The 15,146-nt window shown below is 37.4% G+C and overlaps 1 protein-coding gene across 1 annotated transcript in view; it reads left to right on the forward strand.

Annotated features, from left to right (window-relative positions):
* Positions 1-15,146, forward strand: part of LOC145679799 (uncharacterized) — a 65,425-nt gene that overhangs the window by 46,901 nt on the left and 3,378 nt on the right. The window contains exons 4-5 of the mRNA XM_081750339.1: positions 6,872-7,064; positions 10,481-10,561. Of these exons, the coding sequence (XP_081606465.1) occupies positions 6,872-7,064; positions 10,481-10,561 (274 nt within the window). The remainder of the gene's footprint in view (positions 1-6,871; positions 7,065-10,480; positions 10,562-15,146) is intronic.

Genomic DNA, 15,146 nt, shown 5'->3' on the forward strand with positions numbered 1-15,146 from the left:
TTTGGGTTCGATTTCTTAGCCATCGGTATCATGATCGTCTTCAGGATTTCTTTTGGCCTTGTCCTGTTTCATATATTTCATTGCAGAGTCGGAACAATTCTTTCTTGCCTTTGTTTCCCATATTCTTAATGAATTCGAATGGTATATTATCTATCCCGGTTGCTTTTCCATTCCTAATCTTGGATATAGCTTTTTCAAACTCATTCCATGAAATACTAAACCCTTTATCATCCCGACCTACTTCATTTTCTACTTCAACATCTAGGCCACATGATCTATCCCTACTCTCATATAAGTCCTCAACATATTTCTTCCATCTTCCTAAGACCACTTCTGTCGCTGACTACCTTTCCATTCTTATTTTTTACTGCCATCGCAATACCCCCTTATTTTCTCCGAAGTTCTGTAGATTTCACTTCCTTGTACATTCCTTCATATTTCGCAACTCTTTCTAATTCTTCAATATCCTCTCATTTTCTTTTGTAGAACTTTTTCCTTGTTCAGTCTGTTTCCCTTCGCAACTCGTTTTTTAACTTTCTGTATTTCTTTCTGCCCTCTTCCGTATCAACCTGTTACTGCGTCTTCTTTTTCCTCATTTTCTGCAACATCTGTTCTGTATGGATCAAATGTAAATGCTTGTTATGGGACTTTACATACGCTCATTCAAGTCTTCCTCTATCTGTAATGAACTCTGGAACTGTTCCAATCCCAGAGAAACTGGAAAGCAAAGAAAATAAACAACCTTCTCGAAAATTTTGTTTTCACTCCAATTGCTATTAAGAGTAGTGACGCTTGGGGTGAAAGAAGTCTTGAATTTATTAGGGAAGTTGGAAGATGCATTTATTTCGTTTCCAGCGAATTTCGTTCCACACCTTTTCTAATACAACGCATAGCTATTCCTATCCAAAGTGGCAACATCTCATCCATCTTTGGCACTTTACCACTTGGAAAGGAACTGATATCTATTACTCCCTGGACAATAGTTTTTCTTTTAAATCACTCTCAGGTAATATGAAATTCCTTGTGGTGAATACCTTTTTGTGTAGGTAGGGAAGTGAATTATTTATTTGATATTTTAAACTTTTGTACATTTGTTTAAATTATATATATTTCGATGTTTTGATAATTATATGTATTCTCTAAATCTTCTAAATTGTTACGTCAAACAATACATTGTTCGATATAAATTCAAATCAAATAATTTGACTGTCGAATGTTAGAGAAATAATGTAATGTTTAAATATCTGAGTATTTAATTATTAAAATTTTAGAAGTTTGTGCAATATTATTATTATTATTATTATTATTATTATTATTATTATTATTATTATTATTATTATTATTATTATTATTATTATTATTATTATTATTATTATTATTCACTTTAATTAATGATTCAAGTCTTTCAGCCTAAAAGACATAAGAGTGAGACAAAGTAAAAAAAGAAATCATTTTTCATTTAAAGTTATGAACCCCTCGCACAAGAAATGAGCGTTTTACCACTAAGCCACGGTGTCCCTAGCAAAAATATGAATTTCGAAGGAATCATTTAGGAAAAGAATATTTTTTAGGGGTTGTTACATAGCGAAAATGGCTCATCAATGCTTCGTGCGGAATATTGTTCTACATGAGACAGAAACATAAGCACTATGAGAGATCAGTGAAAATCAGTGGAAGTGTTAAATATGAATATAGAGAAGATGAAGAAAATTAGCAAGATGAAACGAAAAGTTAATGAGAAAATGTTAGAGTAAATTGGAGAGAGAAGAAAAATAATGGATATCGTTAAGAAAAATGTAAGAAACGGTTTAGAAATATGTGAAAAGAAATTATAGCTGTTAATAATGTAAAAGAAGTAAAAGTAGGAGGAAAAGATGAAGATAGCAATTCACGATGATATTAATGTGAGCTTATGCCAGAACAAGATTCTAGGAAGATATCCTGCTGCATTGAAGTTTCTCCAGTTTGGCAGGTGATTGGCCAGCGATGGTAGAACACTTACCATGATGAAGATAATCACTTTTTTACCTCCCAGCTTTTGTTCCTGCATATTTATTGTATATTCAGATCATCGAAATACCACTTCAACCTATTCAAAACGTTTCCGGGATCAGCTGTTTACGTTCTCATTTTATACTAAATATATTCATCCAGGTTTGAGGTTCTTTTAGAATTCACTTACACCTTTGTACAGATCCTCTGGGTTTAGTTTCGTATTTCTTATTCGTATCTTTGTGTATTTACGGTTCTGGGATTTATTCTAAACACTTGTTTTAATATCATGGAATGCAAAGATTACCCGAGATTTCTGTGTAGTGTGTTAGAACCACACCTAGTTTTCGTGTGGTTTGTGGGTTTTCAGCGGAAAAAGTAAGGTTAGATTTTAAAACTAATAAGAAAAAAACAGCATATGTAGGAAATAAACAAATTATCAAAATAAACTTGTTTTCTGTCAAAGTTAGATTCCGACTCTTAACATTTTCCCTATGTGCTAATTGTTACCATATAGTACATTTTAAATTTTCATATGTATTTTTACTAAGACTTACGGTGTTTATTAAAATTTTCTATAATAGTATATTTTTAAAATTGTCTATAAGATCTATTTAAATTGGCTTGGAATGTTGGACTAAAAGTTGTAACAGTCAGTTTCCGTAAAATGGCTAGTGGAAAGGTATTTGATATTAGTTTCGCGAAACAGAGTCTGTTAAAATCGTTTACTGTGCTTTTTGTGTATAGTATTGTAAGGAGGTGGCTTCAGGAAGTTCTGTACGACGATGATATGTTCAGTTTCGCCACAGTGCAACATTCCTCACGAAATATTGAAATAAAATGAAATGAAATCTTTAAGTTTTACGTCCCACGCTTATGCCGGTTAGGCTAAAGGAGACGATGATGATGAAAAATGAGTGAAAATGGTAGAATGAAGAAAGTAGGAGGGAACGGGTGAACCCCGAGAAAACCCACGAGCACGGTGTTTGTCTATCACAAAGTCCACACGGCGCGAACTGGGATCGAACCAGAGACTCCAAGTACCAGAGGTGAACGCTCTACCACTGAGCTACCGCGCCCCCCACACGAAATATTGAGGAGTCTTCTCTGTTATATAATAATCCATAAAATACATTTTTCCTTTCCTTTTCTAAACGATTCCTTCACCATTTCTGTTCTTGTTGGGGTCCAGTGATAGAGCGCTTAACTCTGGTGCTAGATGTTTCTGGTTTGATCGAATGTCTGCAAAAGGAAAGTTGTGATAGAACATTATTTCAATATGTATATGAGTCATGCGAACGGAGTTCGAAACATTTTTTTCTCTACCACTTAATGAAAAATTTGTGTTCCACAAAGATCATTGCTGCATTAGATCTTTGTTGAAGATAGTGAAAAGAAGTGAAAGTTTTGCCCAATTAATTTGAAAATCTTCAATACATTACAAATTAAACTAGTCTGTGACAAACTTGTTATGTAATTGCAGAGACAAAGTTGTAATAATAGGTTTGAATTCTGATTCTGATTTAAGGTCTGGTGATTCTTAAGGAAAGAATTGGATATGTAAGAAAGAAACAAAATGTTGTATCCAAAGTCAACTTGCGCATTATTTACAGCCAGCAAATTTTTTGAAGACATAATAATGGAACCTTTTATGTTATATCATATGTAGAACTTAAGAACGTTTGGAGAAACTATGTGAAGTAGAAACAAACATAGAAAATTAAAACTTAAGTACAAAATGAAAAAGAAAGGAGAATGGCATAAAGGGTACAAAAACGTCTAAAAATATAACGGGAAAACAAAAGTTAATGCAACGCAAATATCTATTTTATCTAAAAGTCTTATTTTCGCAATCATTTCAAGTAATCTACTGGCGAAGGCACATTGTAGAAATTAAATCGTTCTTATGCCATTTGAGACAGGAAGAAGCCGTAGAAGTGCATGACACCTAAAAATAAAGAAAAGGATAAGAAAATGAATCCAGATAATTATAAAAATGAGAAAGTTTTACTTTCTAGATTTCCACATTAAATAAATGTTGTTACTTAAATTGTAGAATCGTACCGTAATTGCGGGCTACTTGGACCCTTAAGGGGCTACTTGGACCCATAGCAAAATCTCGTTTAAAGTCCCATATGCAATGCAATAATGAGTTGGTTTACAGTTAGATCCGTTAGATGGGATCATAATGCAGGCGTACACACATTGAAACTAGTTCTGTGGTAGGCTACGATTGAGCAGCATTGGTGAGAAAGGTCGTTGACGAAAAGAGTGTATTTATTGAGCGCCAAACTTTTATGTGTGGACACTATTTGCAAGGAAGTGGAACCAATGCTAAGTAAACACATAAGTAGTTACATATAGGTTAATGAAACTGACATGGTAAACTTTCTCATATACAATAAGATGTGTGCGTAATTGCATTATACAATATATGAAGTGTTGTCATATGACCTGGAAAACATGGATATTTTGTCCCACATCTTTTGTTATCTTTATCCCACCTCATCCTTTGTTATCTTTATCAATGAAAAATAAGGGTCTGTTGTCACGTGTCACACAAGTAAGGACTTTTCATTGTTTCCTTAAGGATACCGGTACAAAATGGTACATCAATATAAAAGATTGCTTGCAGGTCGAAAATATGCTGATTTTTCATAACAGCTTGAAGAATGTTTACCAGCAATTCAGTCGGGGAAAATGTCGCAAATAGAAACAGAAGTTCACTTCAAGATAAGTCGTTCCACCATAGAAAGAATATTAAAGAATAGGTCAAGGCAGAATCCAGGCCATCTGAAAGTGTTCACTGAAGAAGAAGAATTAGCCTTCGCTAGTCATCTTGATAAAGTTTGTGATTTCGGATTCCTCGTTAATTAACTTGATTTCAGATTTATTCTGAAGTCCTATTTAGCAATGCATGGGAGAACTGTCATTGCTTTCTAAGACAATCTTCCCAGTCCAGATTGAGTGAAGTTATTTTAGAAAATGCAGCTCCAGTCAACGACTAGATTCGCTGCTAATATAGATAGGGCTCGTGCTGCTGTAGAAGGAAACGTAATCAGCTATTACAATCATTATATTTGATAGTATCTCTTAACATGTTCTCTTTGTAGTTTGCAGTAAATAAAAAGTGTTATTCTTGGAACACCTACGTCCTACTTAGTCTCAGAACAGATTTCAATGGTTTTCTGTAGGAAAATATAGGGGTGGGTTCAAGTAGCCCGAACGCGAGTCTTACTTGGACCCATTTTTTACAATAATCGCCTGTGCTTTGTTTTCAATACATGTAACTAAAACTGTCCTCGATATGTGCAATAAAGCCTGTAGTTCCACTTAATATAGGTTATGACAATAACTTTTAAGTTTTCGTGGATGAAAACAGGCCGAAAGAACGAATTTGTTGCAAAATTGGGTCCAAGTAGCCCGCATCTACGGTACTTAAATTACAACATTGTATCCCTTCCCGCCGGTCTAGTGATTATGGGCGCGCCTAGGATGCACGGGGTCCTAGGTTCGACTCTCGGTGGGACAGTCTTCAAATTTGAACGCATTGCAGTGATGGTTCGAATTCCATGAACACATTACAGTGGTGGTTTGAATTCCACCTTAAGCTGTAAGTACACATCTTATATACCCACAGTGCTGAAAGGGACGCTAAACCACACCTATATGCTAAAGCTCAAAATTTTTCATTATACTTCATTCGCTGTTTTCTTTTCTTTTCTTAATTTTTTTTTAAAAAAATCAATGTAACCAACGAATTGCAACATTGAATATTTCTAATCACGAACACATGGACAACCTTCAGAAAAATTAACGTAGATCTTTCCGAATTTCCTTAGGTGTGCTTACATAAATTGTTTACTTAATCTAACTCAAACTATCTCGCACACTGCTTTATTGTTAGCTAATGAGTTCAACTATACTCTCCATCATTGTTGGGGCACTTCTTGGCGTTGTTCGGAAATACGACTGCCACTGACAATTGTTTTGAGACCGTCTTTATATATTGCCTCCACGCGGTCTGCGTTGTGCTTTAACTTTTTTATTTACTTTTTTATTCAATTCCAAAATTCAGGTATTTTTTCTTTTTTTTTTTTTTAGTTTAACGTCCCATGATCATGCACCGAGGCTAACGAAGACGGTGATCAGATGGATAATAATGGGAAACGGCAAACGGGAAAGCCCCCGAGAAAACCACTCACGCGGTGTTTGTCCATCGCAAAGATCACTTGGGGGAACTGGACTCGAAAACACTAATGAGCGTTCTATCAGCCATCTCATCCTAGCTAGTGCGTAGTTTTCCTTCCTTCTTAATGTATTCTTCCTTATAGGCACCTTTTGATACCAGTTAAAAAAATTGTATTGTCCTGAAACGTAATACAAATCACATGAAGTTCTGAATGATAAGTGTGAATGCACTTACTAAATACTGCTAAGCACTAGCAAAATACTGCTAATAATTATTAGCAAAATACTGCTAATAATTATTATAATTCCTAAAATTGATAATAGATAAATTCTTATCAATTATTCGAATAGTTAATACACTACATATGAATTTGCTTCAGAAATTGTCATAGTAAATAAGCTTTTAATTTGTATAAGGTGAAAAAATGTAAAATGTGTTATTGGCACAAATACTCGGCTTAACTTATTGATATGGCTTGAGATTGACTACTTTTTGATGCCTCTCTGTTGGAAGGAGAGAGATTATAGTTACAAAAAATATTATAGTAAAAAAGAAGAAAACCACTCCATTGTCTCGGCAACTATATTCAATCCTGTTCTCAATAGAACAAAGTAGGGGTATAAAAATGAAAATATAACAAGTTCCTTATATTCTAAATAAAGTATTTTCCTTAACATCGAATTACAGACACATATTCTTTAGATGATGCCCGACATTGTGCAACGTATAATCTGCGGTCAATTATTTCAGTCAACACACAACTGCTTCTCTCAGGCTTATTCAAGATGATAACTGTTGCGAAAAATAATTCTATCGTTGTTACGTGCGATGAGAACCAAGTCATATATTGTATTAATATGAACAGTAAATATGTAAGAAGGTAAGTGAAACGAACAATTTTTGTATATTAATTATAAAGTGAATAATGTTGTAAATGTATAGTACTCGTACATGTGCCAGTAAGAAAGAAAAAAGAAGTTGAACAAATACAACAATAAAGTTGACATTTCAGACAGAGCCCTGCAAACCCAGGCCCAAAGACGGCCCGGCCCGGCCCGGATGGATCTGAATTCTGTGCCCGGCTCGACCCGGCCCGGCCCGACGGGCCGGGCTCTAACCGGGCCGAACCGGGCCGGGCACATTTCGGGCCGAACCGGGCTGGGCACATTTCGGGCCGAGCCGGGCCGAACCAGGCCGGGCACATTTCGGGCCGAGCCGGGCCGAACCGGGCCGGGCACATTTCGGGCCGAGCCGGGTCGAACCGGGCCGGGCACTTTTCGGGCCGAGCCGGGCCGAACCGGGCCGGGCACATTTCGGGCCGAGCCGGGCCGGCCCGGCTCGGCCCGAACACTGTGAAAGATGGATCGGAAACTAATATTGGCAGCCTGTGTTAATCGTAATGTGTTTGGGAAATTAACTCTTTATTCAAGACTGTAAAGTACTATACTTCTACTACTCTTATTATTACTACTACTGCTACTGCTATTATTATTATTATTATTATTATTATTACTAATACTATTACTGCTATTACTATTGTTACTACTACTATTACTTCTACTACTACAACTGCTACGACTTCGCGTCAGAGTTGACCCGCCGGGGCGGATCCAGGACCGACTTCTGGGGAGGGGGCGGTGGGTTGTCATACTGCTACTTTTAAGGGCTCCAAACTTTGGGATGAGTTTTATTTATATATATAAAATAAGAAAGTTTCCTCTTCTGGGGGGGCGATCGCCCCGATCGCCCCCCCTGGATCCACCCCTGATGTCTAGTGGTACATACTTTACAATCTAAGTACAGAAAAAATCGAATAAATACTAGTTATTATGGGCGGTCTGCGTAGAATGCGAACCGATGCTTGACGAGGGACAACGGTGGCTCAGTAGGTAAAGCACTCACATCTGGTGCTAGAGGTCATCGGATCGATCCCTCCTCGTGTTATGTGAGCTTTGTGGTGGACAAACAAACGTGAGCGTGGGTTTCTTCGGGTTCTACCGTTTCCTTCCACTTTTTCATTCCACCATTTCATTCATTTCTCATCATCAGCGTCTCCTTTAGCCTAACCGGCATAAGCATGGGACGTAAAACTGTAAGATTTTATTGTTTTCGCTACTATACTAATACGTTAGCGAATACCACTACTGCTATTACTAGTAATACGAAAACAAAACAATGGAAATGAAATCTTTGAGCTTTTTTTACGTCTCATAGTTATGCCGACTATCCTAAAGGAGACGGTGATGATGAGAAATAAATGAAATAGTGGAATGAATAAAGTGGAAGGAAACAGGAGAACGCCGCGAACCCCCCACACGGTGTTTGTACACCACAAAGTTCACTTGGCGAGAACTCGGATCGAACCAGGGACCCCATACACCAGAGGTGAACGCTCAACCACTGAGCCACCGTCCCAGGAACACCTAATCGACTCTGGAGACTTGGTGATTTATTTGATCATGATATTTTGTTATATTTCTAGCATCATACTATATGTAAACAATACATGAACATGTGACACCATTCGATATTTGCCTTCCTAATTGAACATTACTACAAATTGCACTGATCTTATGACCACGCCAGTTTATGGTTTTGGCATCCGTGGTCTAATGGTAGCGTACCAAATTCTACTTACTAGGTCAAGTACTTGACTTTATCATACGTTCTTTAGGTAACTACGGCTCAGGCTGTACGGATAATGATGGGATGAATTGGTGGAAAGAAAATAGTGGGAGGAAGCGGGACCACCCCAGATACTCCCATGCACACGGTATATGTCCACCACAAAGCTCACATAGCATGAGCAGGGATTGATCTAACGACCTCTAGCACCAGATGTGAGTGTTTTTTCTACTGAGCCACTGCTGTCCCTCGTAGATCAAGCATCGGTTCACATTCTACGCAGACCGGCCATAATAACTAGCATTTCTTCATTTTATTCTGTACTTAGAAGGTAAATTCGGTACCACCACACATGTCAACTCTGACGCGAAGTCTTAGCACTTGTAGTAGTATTAGCAGTGGTCGTAGTAGTAATAGTAGAAGTAGTAATAGTAGTAGTAGAAGTAGTAATAGTAATAGTATTACCAGTACATCGCAGTCTTGAATAAAGAGTCAGTTTCCCAAACACATTACGATTAACATATTCTGACAGTAAGACCGTACAAACACGGCAAAAATAGAGGTAGTGAAGGACATTAAAAAAACAAATAGGCTGACAACATTAGTTTCCGAACTGTAATTCAGAGTATCCGGGCCGAGCCGGGCCGGCCCGGCTCGGCCCGGTTCGGCCCGAAATGTGCCCGGCCCGGTTCGGCCCGATTCGACCCGAAATGTGCCCGGCCCGGTTCGGCCCGGCTCGGCCCGGAATGTGCCCGGCCCGGTTAGGACCCGGTCCAGTTTGATATTACTTGAAACGGGTCGGGCCGGGTCGGGTCGGGCCGGGCACCGGGCCGAACCGGGCGCGCCCGGCCCGTGCAGGGCTCTGATTTCAGAGCAGTGTGATTACAGTGAAAATATAACTTTGTGTGTCATATCTGTCACAATTTACATCAAACTATGGAATGATTAGTTTGTAGTCGAAGAGTGTATATATAAAACTAAGTTAGGAAGTATAATATTTATATTTTTTCTGTTTTATTGTTTTTATTTTAGCACTTTGATTTCAGCTACATTTATTAAAAGAGTTTTGTTTTGAATTTTTAATGTGAATTTTTAATATAGATCACTGATCTTATCGTGACGGGGCCAAATAGCGTCGCTGTTGACGCTCCCCATTAAATCATTCATTCGTTCATTAATGGGTTTGGAAGGTTATTGTTCACTGACATTATTTGCTAAATTAACTATTTTATATATAAACATGGAATACAGTTTTTAGAATATATTAAATTGTTTCTGATATATTTCAGTAAACGAATTGCGTAATGCAATTAGTAGTCGTTGATAAGAAAATAAAATTCACTAAAAAAAAAAAAAAAAAAAAAAGGTATTACCATAATTGCCATTTCTGGATTTTTTTTCGGCTGGTACGATATCTATGTGTAGAATAGATAATGATCATTTTGGTGAAAGTTGTGAGTTATTTCATCTTTAAAAATTCTTATATCACTCAATTGTTTTAATTAAGCTTTCATTTACGCAATTACATTGAAACTGGTTCTAGTTCTCTGATAACCTATCAGTCTTGACTTTAATATTTAAGTAAATAGAAATATTTGGAGTATACAAAGAAGCAGTTTTAAAAGTGACTATTTTTCAAATATTTAGAGTTTTATATAAATGTATTTTTAGAGTCCATTCCGTGAGCAGTACTGTGTCAGTCAGTTCTGGAGTCTCGTTTTCATCTTGTCAAAGTAGCAGCACAATGAAAAGGTGAGTTCTGTTTCTGGCATTGTTTGTAATTTTAGGTTATAATTTAGCACGTTTTCATATATAAGATTAAAAAAAATAAATAAATAAAATAAGTGATAATTATCTTAATGTGTATTTTACTTTATTATTCAACATGTTCTTTAGAGAGCGGACAATAATATCGTTCTATGTGTATGAGACATTCTATCAGCGCCTTTGCCGATTTTTCCAACTCTTACGTGAAAACAGAGGTGGTAGTAGTAGATATGAAATCAAATGTCTAAGGTACGCTTTTGACCCATGTTCATTAGACATTTATTTTCATGTATAGTATAATTTCTTCCAGATTGTCGCTGACCACTCTGTACTTTGATTGCAGAAAAACTGAATATAAGCATATTAAATTAATATAACTTTTAGTGTCACAGTCTCTTTACATAGTAACTATACACGCAGTACCATCTTAACAGATTTATAGTTCTCTGGTCAAATCAGTGTACTGGTGCCGCTACAACTAAAGCGTAATACATGTTACCCTGATTGTGGCGTCCTTGGACAAGGACCATCAGGTCCATGCGTTAAGACGGCCCTGTGTACGCATGATTTACGTGGACTTGGTTTCTAGTTAGGTGAAGACATGAAGTTTCTACCCCATCTTGAAACGCTTTTTCCCCATATACCTCCCCGATAAACACCACCTTTACGAAGACACGTATGTCGGGTGGGGAGGATTACGTGCTACAGTGAAATTTAGAGCTATGTCGGTGGTAGTTCACTACCAGAAGGGCCACCCCTACCGAATTTGTCTAAATGGAGTTCTGGAAGAAGGCAGCAGTTCTCAAGTAGCCAAGTTGTCGGAAATCATAGTGATTGGTATGGCAACTTGGACATTAGTCCCAGGCGTGGTCAGAGTGACTTTAATGGCTGGAACACTGCGGGGTGGAAGGCAACGAGAAGCCACCACTCTATTTTTCCCTAGTTTACTGACAGCAAAAAGAGAACATATGTACAATGGTCTTTAATAGCCAGAAGACTTTCTGAAGACGATTATGATACCAATGGCTAAGAAATCGAACCCAAAGAGATGTGAGGATTATAGAAGTATTAGTCTCATATTTCCTGCAGCTAAAATTCTGCTCTGAATACTGAACAGAAGGTTATATGGAAGAACAAATGAAAAAGTTGAGGAGGAGCAGTTCGTGTTCAGAAGAGGCTAGGGACAAGAGACGCAATTGGATTATTAAGGGCGATCGGTGAAAGATTTATAGAAAAAGGGAAAGAGGCCTACGTTGTATTTATTGATCTAGAAAAGGCTTTTGACCGCGTGAATTGGGAATTTTTGTTGGGAGTTCTAACGAAGATAGGGTTAAAATGGAAAGATAGAAGACTCATAAGAAACTTATACATGAACCAACAAGTAAGTGTTAGGATAGGGGAAGAACTGACGGAAGAAAGTGCAATTGGAAGGGGAGTTCGGCAAGGATGCTGCCTCTCGCCAACACTATTTAATGTCTATCTAGAGGAGATAGTGAAAAAGAGTTTACATGATGATGACGGCATTTCGGTAGGAGGTAGAATGATTAGATGCATAAGATTTGCAGACGATATGACGCTTGTTGCAGAATCTGAAAAGAAAATAAAATGTTAGAAAAAATGAGGAAGGGCTTTGAAGAATATGGGATGAAAATAAATGCTAGAAAGACAAAAGCCATGGTGATTGGAACGAAGGGGTCTGTGTCAAATATAAAAGTGGTAGGGGAGAAAATAGAACAGGTGAATAGTTTTCGATATCTGAGTAGTATTCTTAGTAATGACATGAAGTGCGAACGTGAAATAAAAGCAAGGATAGGAATGGCGAAAGAAGCCTTTAGGAGAAAGAAAAGTCTGTTTTGTGGAACCTTGAATAAAGAGTTGAGAAAAAGACTCATAAAATAGAGTGTTGTACTGTGTGGGGCGGAAACGTGGACATTACGTAAAAGTGATGAAAATCGACTGGAAGCCTTCGAAATGCGGGTATTGAGAAGAATGGAAAGAATTAGTTGGGTCGAACGGGAAACGAATAAGAGGGTGTTAGAAATAGTGGAGGAGAAAAGAACATTTTTAGATAGTATTAAGAAAAGGAAGAGAAACTGGTTAAGATATTGCCTAAGAAGAAATTGTATCATGAGGGACGTCCTAGAAGATATGGTGGTGGGAAAAAGAGGGAGGGGGCGAAAGAGACTACAATTAATGGGTGATATAAAAATAGAAAGATTATATGTGAAGACGAAGAGATTAGCGGAGGGCCTTGAGCATGGAAGCTTCTCAGCTGCGGCAAGTGACCTGCCAATAGGGGCAGAATGCCTATGATGATGAAACGGTTGGTTCTCTCAGTCAGGAGCTTGCTCATGGCTAAGCGGTTAGCGTACGTGCCTTAGACGTGGGAGACCCGGGTTAAATTTCCGGCTAGAGGTCATGTGATTCGTATCGTACATCCATATCTTATATAGTATTGCTACTGAAAGAGACAATAAACTATAAATCAAATCAAATATTTTCAGCCTTGGTGGATATGCTAATCCTGTCATATTGTTCTTATTCTTGGCCAATCATTCCTCCATCAGTCACACACTGTTGATCTCCGTGTAGCGTTTCCAAATTTTTGAAACCGCCTCTTGCCTGTTTCGGCTTAAAGGTGAATTGCGTCGTAACTAAACGTTGTATAAAGGGCTGCCCCAACTTATATTTTACCTGTTTAAAATTCAACTCACGCCAAGGAAAACGGGTATGAAAGCCGAAGTATTGTTTAGAAGGGAATCACGCAGTGTGATGTCACCAGGCACTCTGTATAAGGTTGCCCTAACTTGGATTGTACAGTGTACTCCTTTAAAAGTGACTCCGTGGTGGTTAGTGCGTTAATCAGGCACTTTCGTAGGGTTGCTCTCATCTGAATTTTACGTTTGAATGGTTAACTTCCAAGGCACTCTGTTAGTGCAGTGTAACCAGGCACTCTTTATAGGATTGTACTAACCTGAATTTTACGGTATATACGTTATAAACAGAGATCCGAAGTCAGATAAAAGGAAGAGTGAAATTGACCGCCAGATTTTTAAGGGAGCAGATTTTAGGAGCGAGCGCAGGCTGAAGCTATGATTTCAGAAGCAGATTACCAAGTTTGGTGGAAAGCTAACTTCAACCTAAGTTTAAATTAGTCACCAGTTTCTCTTGCGATCCCTGGGTGAAGCCAAGCTTTTAGAAATCGATTGTCGATTATGCCGAGAGGATGAGGTAGGATAACTTCAACAAGAACTCGAACAGAATGGGGAATAGTAAGGAATTGTCAGATACTTTAGCTCAGGATTAAAGTCAGCGTAACATGGGCTATTCGTTTATATGAGCGACTCTGGAAGTGATACTAAGAATGAAAAACAGACCCAAAACATGAGTTTGTAAAGGGCTTAAAATGTGTCTTACACAAAAATATCCACTACAAAACAATTTAAGCCTGTGTGCTAATGTGAGCAAAACTGCACTTGACACAAATGTGTAAACGTCAACCATTTGTAATAAAAGCTCTTCCGTGTGCAACGAAGAAGGCGTTACAATCTTTACAAGAGGTATGATTGGTTTGCACACGGCACGAGAGTTAAATGTTGGGCATACGTGCAACATAGATGTTAATTATCTTTAGGAGAAATGTGATTGAAACACATAACTTGAGATAAGCAAAAAGCGTGGGCGAAGTTGTGTGGATAAGCAAATAGTTGGCGAAGTAGCGTAAAGAAGGTATGAACCATTGTGCACATGTGTAGTTTTAGGTAGAAGGGAGCAGTGTCTTTGAAAATATATGTATATGTGTGTTCACTCATACTTGGGAAAGTAATATATATATTTTATGTTACACTGTTTATTAATGTTGTAAATAAAAAAAGTTCGTATTTTTTCAGAAATGTACGTTTTTTTTAGAAAAAAAAATTGCCTCGTTTTTTTCTAAATTTCGTTTCTTTTTCAAATAGTCATTTGTAATGCATCTTAAATCTATTTAAATATGAAATATTTTTATGTACGTAATCACCGTAAAATGCAACATAAATTAAACGCTAGATACTGATACGCTACAAATATTTTACAATTTATATGAATAGCATACCTACTAACAATTCGGGTTTCAGCAGTTTTCATCAATATCAACTAAGAAATAAAAGTAGAAATGATTTTTTTTTTTTTTCGTGAAAGCAGGCCTTTAATAAGTACGAAAATAATGTCACGAACAGTATATAATTCAAATAAGTTGTCTGAAGGTAAAAAATAATACTAATTTGCCTACTAGTATTTTTCTAAATATCATAACTAACTAACTCTATAGCCTATGAAACTCGGAGATTTAATGCCGCGTTCACAAAAGCTCTCCACTGATTTCTATCCTTAGCTAACTGCATCCAGTTTCTACTTTGTATTCCTATCTCTGCGAGATCCATCTTAATATTGTCCTCCCATCTGCGCCTAGGTCTTCCTAATGGTCGTTTTCTGATTGGTCTTCTAGTCAAGACTTTGAAAGCGTTTGTACTTTCTTCCATTCTAGCTACATGACCCGCCCACCTAAGCCTCCTAGACTTGACGACCCTAA

The sequence above is a fragment of the Thermobia domestica genome, chromosome 2, assembly GCF_964235325.1.
Source record: "Thermobia domestica chromosome 2, izTheDome1.hap1.1, whole genome shotgun sequence".
NCBI classification, from domain to species: Eukaryota; Metazoa; Arthropoda; class Insecta; order Zygentoma; family Lepismatidae; genus Thermobia; species Thermobia domestica.